This window comes from Myotis daubentonii, chromosome 8, assembly GCF_963259705.1.
Source record: "Myotis daubentonii chromosome 8, mMyoDau2.1, whole genome shotgun sequence".
Taxonomy (NCBI): domain Eukaryota; kingdom Metazoa; phylum Chordata; class Mammalia; order Chiroptera; family Vespertilionidae; genus Myotis; species Myotis daubentonii.
In genome coordinates this window covers 20,570,036-20,594,948 of record NC_081847.1, presented here as the reverse complement: position 1 = coordinate 20,594,948, position 24,913 = coordinate 20,570,036, and the positions used below count along the sequence as shown (strand labels likewise).

The following is a 24,913-nucleotide window of genomic DNA, read 5'->3' as shown; positions in this document are numbered from 1 at the left end:
CAGGCACATGAAGTTAGGCATGAACACCTTTTATTCCACCTTTCCCCAAAGAGGCAGGAAAACTTTCTGTAATCCTCCATTTTACTATCTCCTGCTGAGAGGAAAATGGGAGAGGGAAAGCAGGCCAGTAACAAATGTTGAGAACTAATTACCTCTAGCAAAAAAAACCAAAACACACAAGTATTTCACCAAATAGAAAACAAAAGAGGAAATAAATAAGGCAAGATCTTTGGAGTGAGCAGGAGCAGGCAAGGAGGTGCTCAAAAGGCTCAGGTGGAGCCTCCTTCAAGATGGAGCCCTGGGAGATTAAAAATGGTGGCACATACATGCTCCCAGGAACAAACTGGAATTACAACTAAAATACAGAACAACTTCCTGAATAATCAACAGAAGACTCACTGCAGAGAACCCTGATAACTGAGGACCGAAAGTGGAGACCGCATAGAGACTGGAACAGCATACTTCATTTTGTTTTGAAATGCAATGAAAAGAATATCTCCTAGGCAGTGCCCTCGGCGGTCCCAGATCTGTCTCCTGCTTCAACAATGTTTGGACAGAACAGACCCAGGGACACCCCTTTCTTGCATCCTCTGGCCACTCTCCTGCATCTTATCCAGTCACCACCTTCAGACCCATCTCTGTGACCAGCCAACACACCGTTTTTTTGTGGGTGTGGGTGTTTTTTTGTTTCTTCCCTACTTTAACTCCTTATTGCTGAACAACCATGAGTTCCCAAATTCATCAGAATTATTCCATCGAGGTGGAGGCTGCAGTCAACAACCTGGCCAACCTATATCTGCAGACCTCCCACACCTACCTCTCTCTGGGCTTCCATTTCCACTGCAATGATGTGACTCTGGAGGGTGAGGGCCACTTGTTCTGCGAGTTGGCGGAGAAGCACGAGGGGCGCTGAGCGTCTCTTAAAGTTGCAAAACAAGCGCGGTGGCCGCATTCTCTTCCAGGACGTGCTGAAGCCTCCCCAAGGTGAGTGAGGTGACACTCAGGATACCATGGAAGCCGCCCTGGCCGTGGAGAGGAACCTGACGCAGTCCCTTTTGGAGCTGCAGGCCCTGGGTTCTACCTGTGCAGACCTTCAGCTCTGTGACTTCCTGAGAACCATTTCCTGGGCGAGGAGGCGAAACTCATCAAGAAGATGGGCGACACCTGACTCATTAAGAAGATGGGCGACACCTGACTCACCTCTGCAGGCTGCCGGCCCCCAGGCTGGGCTGGGCGAGTATCACGACTAGGAGCCTTTGGAGCCCAGAGGCCTTTGAAAGGCCCCTGTGTATTCCCCTGGTGTCTGGCTTTTACCTGAGCCCCCCTGAAACTACTAGTCATTCTTTTAACCACCCTGAAGCCCTCTCCCATGCAATGGACCAAATGAAACAATAAAGCTTTTTACAGAAAAATAAAAGAATGCCTAAATGAGAAGGGAAACGTTCATGAGAGGTGAAAAGGGCTTACAGGGTTAAGGCCAAAATAAATAATAAGAAGGAGCCCTGTTCCCTCCCTACAGAATTTATTTAGCGTCTGCAGAGGATTTATTACCATCTTCTGGTTTGGGAGGCTGAGAGAGAAACAGAAAAGAGAATAGGGAGCCTCCCTAGCTGACTCTTGCCCTTGGAACAAAAGTTTTGTCTCATGATGAATTGAGAAAACTATCCAAATGCAAAGAACAGCTTCCCACTGTGAAAGGCAACAGTGCAGACAAATTGGTGTGAACCTGGGCTGGGCATGGGACACATGGTGAGAAATTCAGCACAACTAATGTAGTGAGTGCTCTGGCTGCCTACTCCTCCCAGAGAGAACTCTCAAAAGAAAGCGCTTCTAGAGAACGCCTAGAGGACCAACAGATCACACCTCCTGTGAGGAGCCTGCTAATGTGTGCCATACACCTCCCTCTGCAAGCACACGGAAGCCGAGAGAGAGAGAGAGAGAGAGAGAGAGAGAGAGAGAGAGAGAGAGAGAGAGAGAGAGAGAAAGTAAGCGTGCAAGCCAGCAAAGGACAGGTGAGGGGTATATTATGGAAGAAAGCATGACCTGAGAAAAGTCTTTAGCCTGGCTAGTATGGGACAGTGGTTGAGGATAGTAATAGATCCATGAAGCCAGAGGTCACTGATTAGATTACCAGTCAGGACACATGCCCGGGTTCTGGACTCAATCCCCGGTAGGGGGTGTGCAGGAGGGAACCGATCAAAGATTCTCTCTCATGATTGGTGTTTCTATCTCTCTCTCCCCTTCCGTTCCTCTCTGAAATCAATACAAATTATATAAAACAGTATAAAATATTTAAATTCTCTATGATTACTATTGAAAACTTCTAAAGAATATTAAAGAGCTTAAAGTGCCCTGACCGGTTTGGCTCAGTGGATAGAGCGTCGGCTTGCGACTCAAGGGTCCCAGGTTCGATTCCAGTCAAGGGCATGTACCTGGGTTGCGGGCACATCCCCAGTGGGGGGTGTGCAGGAGGCAGCTGATCAATGTTTCTCTCTCACTGATGTTTCTGACTCTCTATCCCTCCCCCTTCCTCTCTGTAAAAAAATCAATAAAATATTTGTGTGTTGTTTTTTTTTTAAAGAGCTTAAACATAAAGGAACTTAAATGTAAGAATCCAGGAAATAAATTTTTAATCCATAGAGAAATAAATTAACTAAGAACAGCAAAGACTAAATTACTGAAAAAGGAAAAAAAGACTTGAGATTATCACAGTGAAAAAGAACACAGAAACTCTAAAACAATTAGAGAAAAATATTCTATACAGAAGAGAAAACAAATAAACTATCCTTTGTGGGGGAAATTCGTGTCCCTGAAATTTAAAAGTCCCTGAAATTTATAAGTCCACATATAAGAGGGAAATTCCCTAAGATGAAGGGACAACTGAATTGTTTCAAAAACCAATAGCTAAGTCTCACTCTGAAAACATGTCAAATAGAAATAAGTTAATAAATTTGAAAAAAAAATTTATATCTCTCCTGGCATCTAGGTATCACTTTAAAAAATATCTAAAACTTTTAGAAGAAAGCAGAGTTAAGTTTCTTTAGTGTGTCTTAAAGAAAAACAAGACAGATGACAATGTAGGAGAAAATATTTGCAACATATTTGACACAGAGAGAGTTAATTTCCTTAATTTATAAAGAGAATATGAAAGTAAATAAGAAAAAAAAATTGAACAACCAAATAGGGAAATTGGAAAAATACCAAAACAAATGACAATAAAGAGGGAGGAACAGTAAGAGGGAGTGAGGGGCAGAGGAGGAATGGAAAGAAGAAGGGAAGAAGGGAAAGGGAAGGAAAGAGGAAGAACAGGAGAAGAGAGGGAGAATCTGGACAACTACATACCAAGAGGTAAATGAAAATGAAAATGCCTTTGAAATGCAGGACAGTGAGTTAAAAGCATGTGGCTTAATTTAAGTGGTATAGTTAAAGAATTTAAGCATTAGGTTTTGATTTTTTTAAAAATCCACTCTTGGACCCATCTAATTAAAACTTCCCATTTCCAACCCAAAACTTAAAGACTAAAAGAAATTTTGTTTTTTTTATGGAAGACTTTGGACCAACTTACCTTTAGCAAATTGCAAGGAACCAGGCTTGTTCCAAAGCCTGAAAGAGAGGAATGGGTAGCATTTTATTTTTGATACTTATTTTAAATGACAACAGTGCTTTCTCCTCTGAAGTTTAATCCAGCTAAGCCAGACCTCTACTTAATTCAGTTCTTTTTATTGAGCTTCATACATAGCAGGGACTCAACATACATATGCTGGCTGGATAAATGAATGAATTAATGAATTAATGATACCAGAGAGGAAAGAAATGTAATAAATTCTTGAATGATACAACAAGGTGATTCAGCTAAGTTTGTGTGCATAAGGGTCAGTGATGAAAAATATTCAGAAGTAGATATTAAACTTGTTTCTCTCAGCCAATAAATATTAATCAAGAACTTATTACAGTCAGTCATTATCTCTTTTGATCCTCAAATGTTATGAGGGATATATCATAACCTCCATCCATAAGTGAAAAAACTTGAGACTCTGGATGTGAGCAGGATTTGCCCACAATCACACAAACAGAAATCCAGAGCTTGGATTTTGGACCAGCTATAAAGAGTTGCAATCCATCCTTTGACACCAGTAGTGACACTTCTGAGGAAGGTGGCCAGAAATGGGCAGTCCTGAGGGTCAGACTCTAGCCTGCTCAACAGGAAACAAAATTACAAAACCAAAACAAAGGCATATTCAATGGAGAAAAGGAATGGATAGCAGCCAGACTTGTGGCATTTGTTGTAAGGAGAGTGGGTGGTAAAGTTTGTTAAATGCTGCCTGATTTTGCCTCCATTCACGTTAGATGAATTTTCCCACGAGTAGGTGTTCAACCCCTGCACTCTTATATCTATACTAGAGGCCCAGTGCACAAAATTTGTACATGGAGGGGTGGGGGGGGGGTCCCTAAACCCAGCCTGCACCCTCTCCAATCCTGCAGTATTGGGCCTAAACCAGCAGTCGGATATCCCTCTTGCAATTGGGACTGCTGGCTCCTAACCACTCACCTGCCTGCCTGCCTGATTGCCCCTAACTGCCTCTGCCTGCTGACCTGATCGCCTCTAACCACATCTGCCTGCCGGCCTGATCGCCCCTAACTGCCTCTGCCTGCCAGCCTGATCACCCCTAACTGCCCTTCCCTGCTGGCCTGATTGCCCCTAACTGCCCTCCCCTTCCAGCCTGATCACCCCTAACTGCTCTCCCCTGCCAGCCTGATCGCCCCTAACCACCTCTGCCTTGGCCCCCACCACCATGGCTTTGTCCAGAAGGACGTCGGGAAGATGTCTGGTCTAATTAGCATATTACCCTTTTATTAGTATAGATATATATAAGGCTAATATGCTAAGAGTCCTAATGTTCGGGTAATGATGTCACGTAGCAACACCCAGCTTCCTCTCCCTAGCGACAACTAGCCTCCTTGCAGTTTCTTAGCCCCAGAACATGACTTGCTTTATAGCCAGGTGGAAACATTTCACACTGTAACCAAATGTCTGTGAAGCGTTTTCACGTGCCTCATCTCATCTGATCCTCAAAGAAGTCCTGGAGTAAATAGATAGGAGACTCACTGGAATCCTATTTTCTTCTCATTAGCTGGAAAATGGAGATTTAGAAAGCTTGGAAACTTGACCTGACTAAAAAGAAGAAATGGTGGGCCTTGAAAATGACTTCAGGTTTTCTCACTGCACATAATATAGTCAAACACTGCTGCAGTTAAATATTTCACCATTTGTTCTCCCTGCATGATCTGCAATAATAATCTGCTTCGTGTTGATATTTACTGCTGTGTTGCTGGCAATTACCTGAAAGAGAAGTTGAGGTGCTTCACTGGGCTGGAAAAAGTTTAGCTAAATCAGAAAGCAGGTCTAATTAAGCAAGTTTATTCTATATCTATAAAAGGCTAAGTTGACTTGTGCATGCGCCATACATAATCGCACATGTGTTTTGATCTGTCATTGTCAATTGTGAATTTGGTTGACACTTCTATTATAGAGAAATGGTGAATAGCGATATTAAAATATTTCTTCTAATTAATTTCCTTTCAATGTGCATGAATTCGTGCACCAGGCCACTAGTATTATCATAAAACACCTGGCTATGAAACCTGTATGCCACAGAAGCAGCTATATAAATAAGTAAGCCCATGCCACTACCAAGGATTGGAATTTACTTTGTGAGATTAAACATATTTAGTTCCTGGCTACTGTAACCACATCAATGAGAAAAGTGACTTTTTAAAGATAATTTTAAGTGGTGTTTGTGACTTGACTGTAAAGAGAGATTGTAAGGAAATATCATTATAACACAGTGTACTACTGCAACTCAACTTCTTTTCAAGTCCTGTATTTTCATTAACAGTCTGTTCTTCCTTGGATTCTACACCTAGAAAGTGAACTCAGCAGTCTAAGGTAAAGCAAGGTCTAATTAAGCTCATCTCCTCTAACTATCAGTAGCTTCAAAATAACATAAATCAATGTTTATGCATGTGGAATAATAGCCTCTTTCCACTTGAGCTTATAATTTAAATGACTGTGACAAATGCCATAAACTCTTAACAACAGTTATCTTCCATTTCAATACCATTATGAAGTCAGCAGAGTTTAGCTTGTTAAGAAACCTCTCACCTATATACATTAATTTGGTATTTCTCAAAGTTCCATGCATGCACCATCTATAATTCTAAAGACAATTTTTGATTATGCAGAAATTAACATATTTATTATAATGTGTTATAAATTAGGCATAAATCAAGTTCATAATTTATAACTATAATTGCTATGGGACAAAATTAAGAAGCAATATTAAGATTGAGTCCATTAAAAACATATTAAATGCTTTAGCTATTGTCCAAGAATGCTGCATAACAAACCATCTTCAATCTCTGGGGCTTAGAACAATCATCTATACTTTTGTTCATGCATGTGAGGATCCACCGCATCATCTGAGCCAGAAAGGCGGTCAGGCTGTGAGTGGAGTTCATGTCTTATAATCCTTAGATATGCTGCTCCTGAAAGCTTATTCTTCTTGGGGTAAAAGGTAGGAGCACAGAGAGAAATCCTCAACTCTACAAATTCATTTCAAGATTCTGCTTGACTCACTTCTGCTAATATCCCATTGGCCAAAGCAAATCCCCTGGCCAAGCCAATGCCAAGGGACAGTGGACTCCCATAGGGACAGAAGCTAGGAAGAGAGCCGAAACCGGTTTGGCTCAGTGGATAGAGCATCGGCCTGCGGACTGAAAGGTCCCAGGTTTGATTCCGATCAAGGGCATGTACCTGGGTTGCGGGCATATCCCCAGTGGGAGAAGCGCAGGAGGCAGCTGATTGATGTTTCTCTCTCATCGATGTTTCTAACTCTCTATCTCTCTCCCTTCCTCTCTGTAAAAAATCAATAAAATATATTTTTTTTAAAAAAGAAGCTAGGAAGAGAACATTTCTGAAAAATAACCTAATTTAACATTAATAATAGAGTTGTAACAGAGATATGACAAAAGTGTTGAAGATGGTTCAAGAGTGCTTGCTTTAAGTCAACACCACTCTAATTCATTAATGTTGAATCCAGACCCAGACAGGCCCTGCTGTCTATAGCTGCCATGACACCTACAAAACTCACATTCTGAGAAATAATTGTAATTCCATTTGTTGCATGGAATGTATTGCCAACACAAATCTCAAATCAAAAACTTGAAGGTCCCTCTAACATCTGTGTTTATGTGTTTACAAATCTGGTTAATTGCATTCTATATGCATCTCAGTATCTTTTCTTTGTGATGAGACCTGCTTCATTTATTACTTTTTATGTAATGCAACTGACCTACAAAGGATTAACATAATCAAGGCTTTGAGGAAGACAGTGAAGTTGGTGAATTAAAATTAAAATGGTTCTGAATGTTCCAGACTCCTTCTATTTCAGTATCTTTTATCTCCTGCTAGGAGCCCTAAAATACACCTCTTGTTTGTGTTTCAAGCAGCAGTAATCAAAATGGGGAAAGGGACAGGCAAACTGGAATAAATAGACTGTAGAGGCAATTTTTGTTTTGATCAGATTCTGTTGTCTATGGGAAATAGAATCATTTCTCTGAGACACTCAGTTGCATTGCCCAGCAGGAGAGAAATCGTTAGGGTAATACCAGTTCCACACATGCCAGAATAACAAATGTCTGTCATTCCTCTTTTTCTTTCCAAATACACACACACACACACACACACACACACACAAATAACACACACTTGCACATGTATACATATATGCACATCCATAGTCACATAAGTATGCAACTGAATGCACACAGTCATATATTCATACCACATGTACACACATATATGCATTCATCATGATATTAAATAAATGAATAATTTCTACCGAACATACCTTTAGAGTCTTTGAAAGCAGATCTAACAAACTATGCCTCATTCTGCTTCCAGAACCTTGATTTCTGCTTTTCTTTTTCATTGCATCTCATGCTAATCTGTTCCTACATGGCAGCACAAGCCAAAGATTCTCATATGAATGTATTGTATCCTATATAATAAAAGCCTAATATGCTAAATGTCCAGTCGGCCGTTCAACCAATCAAAGCGTAATATGCTAATGATATGCTAAGGCCGCTCAACCGCTTGCTATGACATGCACTGACCACCAGGGGGCAGACACTCTGACCGGTAGGTTACCTTGCTGCTGGGGTCTGGCCGATTGGGACTGAGACAGGCTGGACATGCCCTGGAGCCCTCCTACAGTCCCTCCCTGGCTGGCTGACCGCTCATGTCCCTCTCCAGCCCCAATCGTGCACCGGTGTGGTTCCTCGGCCTGGCCTGCAACCTCTCGCAATCCGGGACCGCTTGGGGGATGTCGGAGAGTCAGTTTCGGCCGGATCCCACAGGCCAGCCCGAGAGACCCCACTGGTGCACGGAATTCATGCAAGAGTAGGCCTTTCTTCCTCCGGTTTCTGGCACTAGCTTCCCTCTGGCACCCAGGACATGGGCTTCCCTCCAGCCACCAGCAGGCACCCAGGACCCGGGCTTCTCTCCGACCGCTGGCAGGCACCTGGAACCCTGGCTTCTCTCGCAGCCCTGGCTTCATTCAGAAGGTCATCTGGAAGGACATCCAAAAGGATGTCTGGTTTAATTAGCATATTACACTTTTATTATTATAGATTAAGTTAAAACAAAACATAGGGCAACAACTTAAATATTTACTACTGTCTGATTTGCCTTTGGGGTTGTGCTTTCTTCAACTTCTTCCTTCTTCTCTCACCCAGCTCTTAAAAGTGTTTTGAGTGCTCCTTCATTTTCATTGAGCATTGTTTAATTGGCTAGCATCCTGACAATGTCAAGGAGGTTGCTCCATAGTAATATCTCAAGTTATTACCATTGACTATAATGAGTTTGAAAGCAATTGCCTGGAAGAATCAGCCATCGGTACCCCTACATCCTACCATTAGAAACAACAAACCTGAGGAGAAAGTCCAGGAAGTAATGTTTAAATAGTGTTAGATCAATTAAATTTCCTTTCCTTTTATTTCTTATTAAAATAACAATAATGTTATGTTTTAATTAGTTCTAGTAGCTTCCCAGAGAGTTAGACAAGGAGTTAGACCATTTTATAGTCATTTTAATAATGAAAAAGACAAGGCTTTTAAATACTATGAGATTTGGTAAAAGTCATTCAAAAAATTAAATGGCCAACCAGGATATCCTCTTTTGTGATATATCTGTGTCTTACTTTTTTTTTCTGTTGAGTTTCCTGTGTTTTCTGTTATTTCATATATTGATTTTTTAATGTATTAGTACAGAGTCTTCGTAAATGACCTATATTGTATATATATTCTTCCACTGGCTTATTTTGCATTCTCTTAATGGTGTGTTTTGATAAACTAATGATGCTGATGAATGTTTTCCAGATCGTCAGTCTTTCCCTAATGGTTAGTGTGTGTGTGTTTTGTTTTCGTTTTGAAGTTGTTCAGAGACCTTTATTCTGATCCTCATTATTCATTAAGCAACCTACAGAAAACATTTTCTTTATCTCTACTCCAAGCAGCAGCAGCTGCATCCAGGCCCAAAATGAAAGGCAGAAATAGTGGAAGGCCTTGTAGAGAAAAGCTAACAGGTGAGATCTCTGCTTACCCTGGTTAGGAGAAGGTAGATTAGGGAAAGTGCATACGTGTAATATTTCAAAGACTCTGTTCTTCTAAGATGAGGCCAGCAAGAGAGGAGCTAGCTAATGGACACAAAACCGCCCAGCTCAGCAATCTGATAACTTCACTTTTTTTAAAGAGCTGGTCTATTTCAAGTTCATCCATGTCCCCAGAGTTCACCCTTCAGGAGATCCCACAGAAAACTGGAGGTACTTATCAGAGCCCCTCTTTCTTGGTGGGCCCTGACCTCCAAGTTCTGTCTGTCCCTCTTATCTTTACCCCTCCAAACCTCTTAAGGCTTCAAGAGGCTCTGTTCAACTTGGCACATGTAGAATTTCAGGCTCACTATGTTGCACCTCCTGAATGCTGTGATGCATTGATGACTCTTGGGGCCTTGAAATAAGGTCTTATATAATACTAGAGGCCCAGTGCGCATGAAATCATGCACGAGGAGTAGCTCGCTTCCGCTTGCCTCAGCTGGCCGCCCCGCCCATAGACGCTTGTAGCTCACACCCTGCCCTCCACTGCTCATAGCTCTCCCCTGCTAGTAGCTCCACTGCTAGGATGCCTGCCCTGCCTGCCCGAAGATCCACTGCTCCTTTGGTCATGACGGCGTTACGGCGTTAGGCCACTGGCTTTTTATATAGAGAGATTTCCAGTGTTTCTAGCTGTTCTTGGTACAAGGGTTAGGCTACATCATAATATTCTACCCTAGGCAGAAATTTCCTTTCTTAATGTAATTTCAATTTGCATGTCCTTCCTTATTAGCAAAGTGAATCATCTTTTCACATGACTACATGCCATTTAAAAAAAATTTAATGAACTGTTGTAAATTTTTTTCTATTGTATTCTTTATCTTTTTCATCTCTATTTTAGAGTCCTTTATGTATTAAAGATGTCTATGATAAAAGGTATAAATATTTTCCTCAATTTATAACCTTTCTTTTTTTAAAACATTGCTTATGGTATTTTTTCTACCCACAATTTATTATGTTTATATAAAGTAAAATAGTTCCATTTTTTTGGTTATTAATTCTGTGCTTTCAAGCATAGTCAGCAAATATTTTCTCTTCTCAGGATTGGGGAAATCCACCAATATTTTTTTCTGTGATTATGTCTTTAAAGAAAGTGTTGATGAAAAATTAAAAAATGGTCCACTTTCTAGAATTGGCAGAGTGAGAAAGGATATGATACAGTGTTAAGTCCAGTTGGAAGTCCTAAGTTTTGTTTTCTCTTCCTCAGCCCCAGGAACTAATGAAAAGAACTCATGGACACAGTTTTTATGTTGTCCTTGAAGGGCTTGGGAGCCTATGAGTCTTTCCATTTCTTCCTGTGTTATCCTCCTTCTGACTTCTCTCATATCATCAGGGTTACTGATGTCTCCAAAATACGTGCATGTCTAATTCATAATTCTCTTCCTCATCCCTGGGTGCAAAAGCTGGGTTGGCATCTTCACAGAAAGGACCCAGTACTTCAGACTTCCAATCTAAAATGTCTTTCTCTACCTTCCTCAAATTTGCTTCTTTTATATGTCTTCAAATACTACATCCAGACTCAAGAGATTGGTCACCTCTGAGTCATACTTCTCTATTGTCAGTAAATCATTACAAAAGTGCAAGTTCCATCTTTGAAGATATTTTTCTCTGAAGAAATTATAAACTGTATCTTTCCCAACCTTGCTTCATTCTCACCCTCAGGCACACCAACTTTAATATACTGTAGGCTCAACAAGCACTCATGTAATAAACATGAATTTAATCTTCTGTTTAAAAAATTACAGAAATAATTAAAACTCTGAAAGTATGGATTTTTCCAGAACACCACATGTGTATTTATATTTTCAAATGCTCTGGCCTTTCAAGTTGTGAAAACATAATAGATACTTAACTAAAGAAATAAGAGGATATTGACTATCTGGGAAATTTCTTACAATAAAAAACAACAACATTCCCTTATTGCTACATTTAAGCACATGATACAGCTCAGTCACAGTGAGTTGATGACAAACCTTAGAAGCTGTGCAAATAGAGAACAATCACAGCAGAAATTAAAGACTGGACTCTTGGCAATCCAAAATGGCAGCTCAGAGCGGTCTCCTAGGGCAGCAACTAAGCCATTCATTTGTGTTTAAACAAGAAACTCTTTGCCAGGGGAATGAATCTCTCTTCATTCAGGCAAGCCGAAGGCAAAGTAGGTTTTCTTTTCTCTCTTCAAAGGTGAAGCTACCTAAACACACAAATATACAAATTTTCCTAAATTTAAATTGCAGGTTATTCTGATTAGACCAAATTCCCCTGCTTTCATGCCACCAGATATCTAATTTTAAAAGTCGTGTATGTATGTATAGATGTGATTATCTCATAAATTGGAGGACTTACAAGATGGCAGCACTACAGTATTCCAACAGCTCAAACTACTATTTTCTTATTTAACTTTTTCTACAAAAGAAGTTGAGTCCCAGGAAAATTTTTGAATTTGAGAGGGCAGGGGAGGGGGACAGAACAGTTGGCAGTCAGACACCTCTAATTCTCTGTTCATCAAGGGACTGTCTCCTTTCACTCTTTCAGCTCAAGGCGAGGACACGCCTAGAGTTCCTGTGAAAAGCGAAGGCTCCTGTGACACAGAAAACTCCGCAAGTCCTGATGGTAAGGTCCTAAGCACTGAGCCCAGGCAGTCTACAGATGCGGCACATTTCCTGTGTGTAATCTAGGATTAAGGGAGCTCACTATTCTATGAATTAACACATTCGGTTAGGACAAAGTCAAGTTCAAAAACCATTTTCTACTAGGAACTAATAAAATTGGCAGCCTTTTTAAAACACTGACTCTAACTTTAAAAAACAGCATGTGCCTCAGTTAAATCGTAACTCGCAAAAATGAGGCCACGCTGGGTAATTCCAGGGCTAGCCTGGACTGCAGGAAGTCCAGCTGGTGAACTTTACAGAAGCACCACTTACTTCTGAAAAAATGCTTGTTCCACTGTTACCCCTGTTACCACTGTTACCACCCCAGAGCTTTGGCTTGAGCTTGGGCTAAGGTCTTTCTTGGACTTTCATCACTTTATCTCACTGCATCACATCTAATGTCTTGGCCAAATATGTACTGTGTCTTTAAAAGCACCCTAGAAATAAACTCACAAAAACCTTTTTTTATTCACATCTCATTTTGAAAGCATCTGAAGATTGGAGCTTCTGAAATTCGAGCATACCCTCAACTCCTGCTGGGGACCTTTTGTAAGGTCATTACTTGCATTAGAAAAAACTACTGTTTGAGCACATGAGATTTAATAAATATTTCATTCCACTGTCCCACAGAGCTTAGGAGAAACAGAATCGATCAGTGTTCAACTGTTTATATGTATCTTGCTGTTTGAGTTACTTGCAAATTACTTTGAGTCAATAAATGACCTTGGAAAAAATTTAGCCACTGGTAGAAGTTACTTAGTGGTTTTACATAGAGTTTCCCATAGTACTGGGTATTCCCCCCTGCTCTAGGCCCTTTTCCACAAACTGATTTTTCACTCGTGGGCAAACATTATCTGGAAAAATAATGTTTTTAAATACCAGATCTATCCATTAAAAGCTACCACGTGTTAGTCATGCCCAGTTGAACAAAACTTGGTTTTGCCTCTGTAGACATAGTTCATAACTAATTTTTACAAAGCATGTTCTGAAGAACACCAAGACCAAGCCCATATAATGCTCATTGAATACAAGAGAAATAAATGTGAGAAGTACTAAGTTTTAGTCCTTACTTGGAGATTCACCATGCATACTACAGGCTTCTCCCAAATGTATTCAATCATGGAATGCTTTTATAGTAACATTGATTAATAGGTTTTGGAACTAATGACTATTGGGTTAGAAGAAGAAACAGAAAAGGCATATTCTACTATATTTTATTATGCTCCCACACTGAGATGGGCACACTTACAAAAATTTTGTAGACCAGGATTGAAAGTCCCTGTATTATTCTCTTTATATAGGTAAATCGTCTGCCTCTGGCCAGTTTACACCTGGGTTTAGAATGAGCTCACATGTCATTAGAAACCCAGGTGAGACCAAAGAGACCTGTTTTTCAAACCTTCCTCCTTAAGAAAGAGTTGGGTGGGTTACCACATGACGTCATTCCCTCTTTCAAACCTCTTTGGAGAATGAAAACGAGCATCTGCCACTATTTTACTTTAGTCATGCTTTGAAGTTCAGGAAAAACTGATTTCAGTTGTTGATTTCCTGCAAATAAATACAGGCTACCCAAATGAGAAAACTCAAAGGTTACTTATTCCGCGCTTACCAAAGTGTCAGCCATTAGCACTTGTGGTTGGCCAACTCAAAGGCAGGCAGGGAAGTGAGAAACTTTTATAGTTTACAAAAAGAGAGGCTCCATCTTTCTACATCTCTGAATTTATTTTCTTCATCAGTTTATTTTATTCTGTAGATTCCACATGAGTGAGATCGTGTGATACCTGTCTTTCTCTATTTTGCTTAGCATAATACTCTCCAGGTCCCTCACTATGAAATCTCAGAGGGAAGGCATGGGTGGGTGGGTGGAAAGAGATCAAGCAAAGAACTTATATGCATATATGCATGACCCATGGACACAGACAATAGTGCAGTGAAAGCCTGGGCTGGGGCAGAGGTGGGGAAGGGGATCAATGGGGAAAAAAGGGGGCATCTATAATACTTTCAACAATAAAAATAAATGTTTAAAAAAGGGGGGGAGGCTCAAAGCAACCTCTGATTAAAGTTCTTGGCATGAGGAAAGAACACTTGGGCTAAGCAGAAGTGGGACTTCTTAGGCGACTGGCTTGGGGACATACTTTGCTTTTCTTGGTTGGGGCGAGCATATGGAACCTAGCAGTCACTGACCATGCTGAGCTAATTGTTGCAGAGGTTGTGGTTTGGTTGCCTGGGCTGGTTGCTGCATAGGTTTTAAGTCAGAATTCTATTGTTATATATGGCCTAGCCATTGTCCATTTGTGTACTGTTTCTCAGTTTATAATATGGGCTTTGATGCTTTAAAAATATCAACCTAATTAAACCAATGACCCTTGAAAATGTCCAGAGTGATTGCTATGCCTGCTCTTGGCTACTTCTGGACAATGGCAGTAATTATGAATTCTATTTGTATGCAAATGCTCACCTAGAACAATACACAGTGAAGTAAAAGCACAGGTTTTATTATTTCTGTGTGATCCGGTTAGATGTTTTGCTTTTCTGTTTCATAGCACCTACTGCCGCTATACCCAATGGCAGGTTTATAAGGTCTGTTTGGAATTTCAAAATTGAGAACATGGCAAAACAAAGAGGACTATTGACATAGCTAGCCCCTTCAAAGGGAGCTGCTTACCTCTTTGCAGATCAATGATCTCTTTTGCTTTGTTTTCTCTTTTTTTAAAATATACATTTTATTGATTTTTTTTTACAGGGAGGAAGGGAGAGGGATAGAGAATTAGAAACATCCATGAGAGAGAAACATCCATCAGCTGCCTCCTGCACACCCCCTACTGGGGATGTGCCCACAACCAAGGTACATGCCCTTGACCGGAATCGAACCTGGGACCCTTCAGTCTGCAGGCCAATGCTCTATCCACTGAGCCAAACCGGCTAAGGCTCCCTTTGTTTTCTTATATATCTGTTAATGCCTTTGAATTTATCTAAGGGTGGTAATACATATACCCCAAATATCAACCCCAAAATCTGGTATGAAATGACAACTTAGCTTCTACAATTCAGGAAAAAGGCAATTCTGCCCTCCCCATTTCTCTTCAGTAAAAATCCACAAGAATGACCCTAAAATCATAAATGAATGAAAATGAACTGAAAAGAGGTATAAAACAGGAAATCAGAAAAGTATCAAGTCATGGGCCATTTTAATGTGTTTAAGAGATTTGGTTTTAATAAATATTTAACCTTTTTGTTTTCCGTTCTGGTTATAGTTGAAATGAATAGTCAGGTTGACAGTGGAAATGACCCAACAGAGAGTCAGCAAGAAGATTAACTAATAGGTAAGTTGTCCTTGTGGTGGGATTTTTCATTGGTTAAACTGGTCTGAGGAAGTATTTGTAAATGGCATACTGGATTTCCCTCGACTCTACCAAGTCCCACAGCATGGATCAGGCTAAACTTTAAAAATCTTTATACCAAATAACACAGTGTAAGGAGCAAAGATTACCATAGAAGCCTGCCATCTTTCAGAGAAAAAGAAAAGCCACAGCATATTCAAATCATGCATTACTCTGGTTTTCTGAGCTTTAACAACAAGGGGGAAAAAAAAGGTTTTCCATTCATCTCACCTCCTGGCCTCCTGGAGTGATTAAATTATTTCAGCAGCCCCTAGCTGATTCTGAAGTATTGCTTTTCCAGAATTTACCTGCTGAGTTGTTTTAGTAGATCTTTTTTTAAGCATAACAACTAAAGCTTTGCCCTGGGGAATGTGTAAAGCCCCTTGAGTATGTTGGCAGAAAGAAACCTGTCTCATATCCTAACCTCTCGCACAACTACCTGTGGAACTGTATGTCTGCACAAAGGTTTGTTGAGTTGAATGAGCCTCAGGGAACTCCCAAAGCAAATAAAAGTCTGGGCCAGGCCACACTTAGGAGTTTTTCCAGACCAACACACTAAATCTCTCAGCAGAGAATGAAGTATATCTAGAATGATGAGTGGTCTATAAGTCTTTTCCATATCTTGAAAGCTGGTGAGAAAAATTAGAGGAAATAAGTCAGGCTTGCTATTCCAATTCCTAACTTAAAATAGTTAGCTATTCTAAAAAAAAAACACCCTACGGAATAAATGAATTGTGGGTTGTCTAGTGTAAGACACAAATGTGTTGACACTGTTGCCTCCAGCACCACCCTGCACTCCCTGTATCTTCTCAGTAGATCTCTGCACCCCAAGGAGGCCCTGCGGCACCAGAGCCTTGAGTCCCAGCATGACAGCAGAACAACGTTTGAAAACGTGTGAAAATACACACGCATCTGTCCTTCCCATCATGATCTTGAACATCATTTAAAACTAGATATAACAGAATTTGCATAATGCATGTATAGCATAGGACTGCTAAAAAATTATAAACACACACAAATATGGTCTTGAAACATGTCTCCTTTTTTTACTGATAACCTCATTCATATATTTTAAATATGCTGCTAAGCTGCAAAAATGATATGGTAGAGAAGTGCCATTGAAAAGTAATGAAGTGAGACTAAACCTGAACATTATAAATACAAGTTCTTCAGTGTTGCTTTACCTTTTGCCCTTTAGTTGGCAACAACTGTAAACTTCTTGTCTGGATTATTTTTTCTTATCGACACTATTATTTTCCAGTGTGCTCAATTTCCAGATATTGTACCAGGGCAAATCTGTTTTCTGTGATCACTGTCAAAATATTTTCCTTGACAATAAACACCAGTTTATACCTTTACCCAAATGAGTGAGTTGTCAAAACTTAAACTTCAATATTAGTTTAAGGAAACTCAATTCCAGGAAGAGAAGGGGCTCACACAGGGTCACTTGGCTGGTCAATGGAAGTTTAGATACTCCAAGTACAAATTCTTTGATATCACCATATTATTCCTCAAACAATAGTGAGGTGTTTTTTAACACAGGTGTCACAGAGAACAGTATGACCTGAGGAATTTCACTGATTCCTACAGAAATATTTAGGCAGTTAGGTTTGTAAACGTTATCTGGTAGTTCAACAGGAAGAAAGAACTTAACCTTTAGTTCTGTGTATCATACCTGTAAGGAAATTAAAGAACTTACAGTGAAACTGAATTAGAATTAGAAAGATCAAAGACATAATGCAAAAATGTTTCGTGTTGTGTAATTTATAATTGTGAAAAATCAGGGGTATCAAAAATAACAATAAGGGAACAGATTAATGGAGAAATAGAACATTCTGCAAATGTAAAAAGAATTTTAATAAGTATTTGAGGGCATGTAAAGATGGTTATGGAACTACAGAAATTTGGAGAAATATGGCAGGTGGAGGGGGTTGTAGCTTCCAGTTTGGGTATCAAGAGGCCTTGTAGCTTCTATTTTTGTTCACTCAGAATACCCGCTCCTGGAATTCAGCCACCTTATGTGAAGCTCAGGCACATCTATAGAATAACAAAGGCCACATGGAGAGAAAGTCAGAGACCTTCTGGTGCTAGTAGAGACCACCTGGAGCAGATAAACTGCCCAGTTGATGCCAGACCAAATTATAGAATCATGAGAAATAATAAATAGCTGATATTCATAGCCACTAAGTTTTGGAATTATTTGTAATGTTGCAATAGGTAACTGAAGCAATGGAAGTAATACAGAACTCCTCTCAACACAAATACTTATAAACGAGAGATAAACTATAACAAAAATATTTTAAAGTACAAAGCTCAATGGACATAAAAGCAAATGGCACCAGGAGTAATGAGGAAAATGAAAGCCAAAACAATAATCTGATGAGCTGGAGATGCAGCAACCCTAAGGGCTACAGATCGTTGTTGATGCAGAAATAGGCCCTATGGCTAGGGTTGGGGTTCTAATGCCCACCTGAGACCTTGAGCCACTCAGGGTAAGAAGCTGGAACTGATACCTCTACATGTATAAATCTGGGACTCTCAGCTCAAGAAATTAACAAGGAGACGTGGGTCTGCCCAGGGTGCAGTGTGGAGAAAGAAGAAGACTCCCATCATAAGTAGAAAACATAAATGCACCATGACATTGCAACAAATTCATGCCATCCAAAGTCATATAGTAATATACAAAAATTAATTTATATAGTTGATTATAGGTAGCAAATGGAAATATCACTTGGAAATGTCACAGAAGAAAAAATATCTGAAGATGAGTTCACAATATTTTTGTTTGCATTTGTTAATCCGCAGCCAAGGATATTTATCCCATTGATTTTTAGAGAAAGAGGGAGGGAGGGAGGAAAGGAGGGGAATAGGAATAGAAACATTGGTGTGAGACATATACATTGGTTGCCTCCTACCCACATCATAGCAGGGCCGGGGATGGAACATGCAACCCAGGTATGTGCCCTTGACTGGGAATTCAAACCTGTGACCCTTCAGTCCACAGGCTGATACTCTAACCCAGCCGTGGGCAAACTACGGCCCGCGGGCCAGATCCGGCCCGTTCGAAATGAATAAAACTATTGGGAAAAAAGACCGTACCCTTTTATGTAATGATGTTTACTTTGAATTTATATTAGTTCACACAAACACTCCATCCATGCTTTTGTTCCGGCCCTCCGGTCCAGTTTAAGAACCCATTGTGGCCCTCGAGTCAAAAAGTTTGCCCACCCCCCCCCCTGCTCTAACCACTGAGCAACCAGCCAGCGTGAGTTCACAATTTTAAGACATAAAACACCCAAGGAAGTGATCCATCAAAAATGAGAGTTGGTTGGAGGGTAAAATTACAGGATAATTAGTACCATAAGAACTTGAGAGAGTAGAAAATTTTGAAGACTTTATAAAGTAAATATATATAAAAATGACAAAAAGATGAAAAGCAGATATAAAATAAGAGCAACACTATGAAAAATTAATAATTTGGAAAAAGCGAATAAAAGTGTAGTAATATAAAAGACACATGAAGAGATGTGAAGGATAAGACATAACCAAGATGTTTTGTGTTCAATAGCCATTTTAAAAGGAGATAGATTAACAATATCTGAAAGATAATGACAGAATTTATTAGAGTTGATAATAGTCATGAATTTTAAATTAAAGGAAGAACAATAAGTCGCAAGAAAGATGTATATTTAAAATAAATCCACATGCAGGCACTATAAATCCACCAAATAAATCCACCAAAGAGAAGAAATTAAAGCAATTTGAGAGACAAGGAGCTAACCTAGAAAGCAGTCAGGACTGTGTGAATAGTAGGCTTCCCAACAAACGTTTAGGTCAGAAGACAGTGGACTAGTTGTGAGTTTTCAAAACTTGGATACAAATAATTGCCAATAGAGAGTTCTAGACTAGTTGCCCTATCACTTAAGAAAATGGTATTTGCCATTTTTCAGGTAAAAAAAAAATTGCCTCTCAAATTCTTTAAAAGCTCCTACATATACAACAGGAAGAAGAAAATTGGGCCCAGAGGACAGAGTAGGATGCAGGAAACAATTGTGAGCTAAGAAAAATTGTAAGCACAAAGGCAAGTCAAAATAAATATTGAATATAGATTTATAATAGTAATTGGTGTGTGGTTAAAAACAGGGCAAAACAAAACTACTATTTATGTACATTTTATAATATACAAAGTAATGCTATATAATTTTTATTATATGTGTGCATGTTATAAATATATGTACTTAAAAGTATAAAACTATGTAAATTATTGAGTCACACCAATATTAAGATTTGGTCATCTCTGTGAAGGAAGAGAAATAGTTTTTCTTTATCTGTAAGTTAAATTAATTTATCTGTAATGTTTTCTTTCTTAAAGTAAAATGAAAATTAAAAAACATTATTAGGGAATTTGAAAAATATTAACACATTAAATCTGGATAGTAGATATATTCTAAATATGTTATACTATTGTCTGTAATTTTCTTCATGTTTACAATTTTCATTGTTAAAATTATGGTATATATGTAGGAAAGATATAGAAAAATCCTATAAGGCAGTGGTTCTCAACCTTCCTAATGCCATGACCCTTTAATACAGTGCCTCATGTTGTGGTGACCCCAATTTCATTGTTACAAATTGAACATAATTAAAGCATAGTGATTAATCACAAAAACAATATGTAACATGTGTTTTCCGATGGTCTTAGGCAACCCCTGTGAAAGGGTCGTTCGACCCCCAAAGGGGTCGCGACCCACAGGTTGAGAACCACTGCTATAAGGAAATACTTAATATGCTTTTTTAAAACACCACAATATTAACTACAGAAGTTATTGCTAAAGCGAAGATTATGCAGGATTCTTTCTTTCCTTATCTACTTATGGATATTTTTTAAATTGTCTAAAATATTGCTTTTACATACACCTACAAACCTCAAAGGTATTTTTTTCCCAAAAAGACTCATATGATATCAGAGTAAAAGTTAGCCTTGAGGACGTCTGCTCTAATTCTTCCTTGGAGAAATGTGGAAATTTATGGTGACAGAAATCAGATGAATCATTGATTTCAGCAGGAGTGGGGTTAATGATTGGAAAGGGAGCTTTCTGGGATGATGGCTATGCTTTACATCTTGATAGTGGTGTAAATTAAATTTACGCATTTTTTCAAAACAGACTGAAGTAGCTTTAAGACCTGTGCATTTCCCTCTATGTGGATTTATACCTTGTTTTTAAAAATATAAAGTCTATAGACTCTTGTAAGGCATGGTATCTTCTTAGAGCCCTCTCAGGTGAAGAACACAGCAGAGACTTAATAAGATCTCAAAATGTGGACTAACCATCAACAACTTTTGCAAATCAACATTATATAAATTGTATATAATTTGTGATTATTATGATTTCTCTGTTGAGCTCTGGATACTAGAATGTATGAATGGTCCCAAAAAGGGAGGGCACATCCAGTCAAGGTGAGGTTTTTAAAGGAATACTTTGAAGAGTTGGGTTAATCATACCCATCAGCCGAAGCAAGTTGTCAGTGTGGCATACATTTATTAAACAGTGATTAAGATGCTTTTTAAAAATACCATGTACCAACAATTACAGCTTAGATAGCCAAAGTCCTCTGATAGTCAAATAAAATATTCCTAGGCCTGCTTGAGGGGTGAGAAACATTTAAATGGCTGTATAGTGGTTCTACTTATATAGTTTTGCTTTTCATGGTTTCAGTTGATTGCAGTCTGAAAATATTAAATGGAAATTCCAGATATTTTGAGGAAGAAAGACCACATCCCTGTAATTTTATTAAAGTATACTGTTATAATTATTCTATTTCAATATTAGTAATTCTGGTTATTCTCTTACTATGTCTAGTTCTTAAATTAAATGTTATCATCGGTATGCATGTATACAGAAAAACATAGAATATATAGGGTTGGGCATTATCTGGGGTTGCAGGCCTCCACTGGGAGTCTTTGAACGTGTCCCTCCACTTAGATAAGGGGCAACAATTGTATTAAAATTATATTCCTGCCGTTGCCAGGTGGCTCAGTTGGTTGACACGTCCTCCCATGCATCAAAAGGCTGCAGGTTCAATTCCTGGTCAGGGCACATACCTGGGTTGCAGTTCAATCCCCATTCGGGATGAGTATGGGAAGCAACTGGTCAATATTTCTCTCTCACATCAATGTTTCTTTCTCTCTTTCTCTCTCTCTCTCTCTCTCTCTCTCTCTCTCTCTCTCTCTCTCCCCCCCCCCGTTCCTCTCTCTAAAATCAATAAAAACACATATCCTCAGTTGAGGTTTTTTTTTTAAAAAAAAGATATTCCTTGCTAAGCTTATAAAGATGGTTTATCTTTAATCTAAGAGCTGGTTTCTCCTTGTCTTTGGCAGGGGCACACGATGAAGCAAAGGAACAAAGAAATGGAAGTAGATGCCACCTCAGCATTCCAGCCTCTGCTGGCCCTGGGGGAAGAGCGGGAGCCAGCAGGGGTGCTGTGGAGGAGGGTGGGGGTGGGGGAGGCAAGTCCCACACAAGGATGGGGAATCCTTTGCTCTAATTTCTCAGCTGCATTTTGTTCTTTTTACTTGCAGAAAAAGGAAAAAACAAAACCTTTCTTTAACTTGGTGGGGCGACCCACATTAACGCATCTTTCAGGCTCTGTTCCTGCAATTTCTGTCTTTTTTCTCACAATTGCGCCCCAGCGTCATGGTTTAGCACTCACGTGTGTATCCTGGCCCTGTCTGCTTTCTTGGTTATTTCACAAAGCTGGTTGGACAGTAGTTTCTTCAAAGAAAGGAGGAAGACCATTGTTTTGATAAGCTGCAGGCTAAATTTCAGGAATCGCCAAGCCCAATATCAGTATAATCCACAGGCAAAGGAGACAGGAGAGGAAATGGGCAAAACCCTCAGAAATCACTTGGGAAAAGGTCAGGATGGTGACTTGAAAATGATACCTTCTTCAGGGATTCCCACAGCACGGGTTACAGCTCTGTTTAACATGCGGTTAGAGAGGAATATGCCCGCAGGGCTTCATCCAGAGCCGAGCACAGAGATGTACAGGAGGGCAGGCCCTGACAGCTTTCATGCCTCTCCTTCCATGGGTAGGACAGCAGGAATGTTCTTATTTGACACTGACCTTTAGCAGAGCTTTCTCCGTTTGTGAGGTCTTTACCGAGTGCGGCAATGTGGAGCCCCCCAGTGGGCTGTGAGTCAGTCTGACACCATCCTGAGGGATGACACTTTTCTAGGTGTTTTAATTAAGAGAGGGGGGCTGCTGCATTTAGGATCCAAACATATGCCTGTGATATTAAAAGCTCCACTTGGAATCTCTCTTTATATACATGCTTTTCATAAAAATAAAACATGTTATCTTTACCCAAGGTTTGATGGCCTGCAGAGCAGATTCTCACTTGAAATTAGAGGCAGTGAGAGGTCTCGCTTGCAATTTTGGCTTCCAGTTCCCTTTAAATAGTGTGGCTTGCCCACGCCAGGTCCAAGACTAATGTGATAGCTGGCCCCCTCTCTCAGCAGATTATGACCATTAAAGGGGGGAGCAGCTGTAGTTAAGATCCAAGAGGCCAGAAGTACAGTCGGCGCAGGGGTGAAGGACCCAGGAAAAGGTCAGACGTCACAAATGTCTGTCCAAGAGCCAACATGAACAAGGGCCCTCGTGGGGCAAGATGACTGCTTCCCACAGTCTCCTTGGGTCCCAAGACCATCCCCCTCCACCCCCCACTGTGGAAACTGTTATCATTTCTTGCATAGCTTCTTAAATCCATCTTTCTTATAAGAGCTTTAGAATTGTAAGTTGTTTATATACATTTTTCTTAGTAGAGCGATAAAAGTAATGGATCAAATCGAGTATTTCTAAAATAAAAGGATGTTTTGCTTTTTAAATATTCCATGAAATTCTTCAGTTTTGCCCTTTCCTCTATGGAAATTCAACTCCTTATCTTTCAGTGAAAGCTGTGTTGGCCTCTCTGAATTTGCTGCCCTTATGCCTAGTTTACTTGGTATACTGAAATCAAGTGTGAGTTACAGTTCTGCATATGTAATATGATTTTTAACAGTCCATATTTTAAAAACAATCTCATCAACCTAGCAGCCATGCTTCTTTCAAGTCAGTGGTTCTCAACCTTCTGGCCCTTTAAATACAGTTCCTCATGTTGTGAACCAACCATAAAATTATTTTCGTTGCTACTTCATAACTGTAATGTTGTTACTGTTATGAATCGTAATGTAAATATCTGATATGCAGGATGGTCTTAGGCGACCCCTGTGAAAGGGTCGTTTGACTGCCAAAGGGGTCGCGACCCACAGGTTGAGAGCCGCTGTTTTAAGTGACCTCATGATTTTGGAACTTGGCCATGTCTCCGGCCATTTATTCTACAGCCTCCCACTGCCATTAGACATCACTTTCTAGGGGGGAAAAAAGAAGACTCATTTTAAATAATTCAAGAAATGACACCATATTAATACTATTTTTTTCATATTTTATGTCATCTTTATAACTTTTTAAAATACGTTTTTATCGATTTCAGAGAGGAAGGGAGAGGGAGAAAGAGAGAGAAACATCAATGATGAGAGAGAATCATTGATTGGTTGCCTCCTGCAGATCCCACACTGGGGATCAAGCCCACAACCCAAACATAAGCCCTGACTGGTTCATAGGCCGATGCTCAACCACAGAATCACACCTGCTGGGCTGATCTTTATAACTTAATTGAAAGTCACTGTCTCTTCTGAAGTAGTTGACAAGTGCACCTGGTGGGAGCACACATTCCAGAGAAGAGAGGAAACAGAAGAAAGAGACCTAATACACCTGCTAGGAACATTGGGATTGGCATTATTTCAGTCCAGGTGTCTCCTCATCACCCAGGACAGTCATTTTATTCATTTATTTTCAATGTGCGGGAGGCCAGGAAAGCATTCTCTGCCTGAACACTATCGAGAAAGGAAAGTCCGTTTTGTGGCCAGGAAAGTAAGAGGGGGAGGAGTAACTGTCCTCCGCCCCACTCTCAAAGTTGTTTAACCTTCATTTGATGATTGAATTGTGCTTCCATTTTTGTTTTCTTATGCTGTTTGATTGCTATTGGGCTGTAAGATTTTATGCTTTAAAATAAACGATGAAGTGAATTTCCATTTTAATAGTAAAATATTAAACATCTAGCCACGAGCCAGATCGAAGA

General features: G+C 39.8%; 1 protein-coding gene across 1 annotated transcript in view; it reads left to right on the top strand.

Moving 5' to 3' along the window:
• Nucleotides 1-24,459, top strand: part of LOC132239341 (ADP-ribose glycohydrolase MACROD2-like) — a 792,923-nt gene extending 768,464 nt beyond the window's left edge. The window contains exons 12-14 of the mRNA XM_059705503.1: nt 12,240-12,317; nt 15,610-15,678; nt 22,115-24,459. Coding sequence (XP_059561486.1) covers nt 12,240-12,317; nt 15,610-15,671 — 140 coding nt within the window. The 3' untranslated portion in view covers nt 15,672-15,678; nt 22,115-24,459. The remainder of the gene's footprint in view (nt 1-12,239; nt 12,318-15,609; nt 15,679-22,114) is intronic.
• Nucleotides 24,460-24,913: the final 454 nt, after the last annotated feature.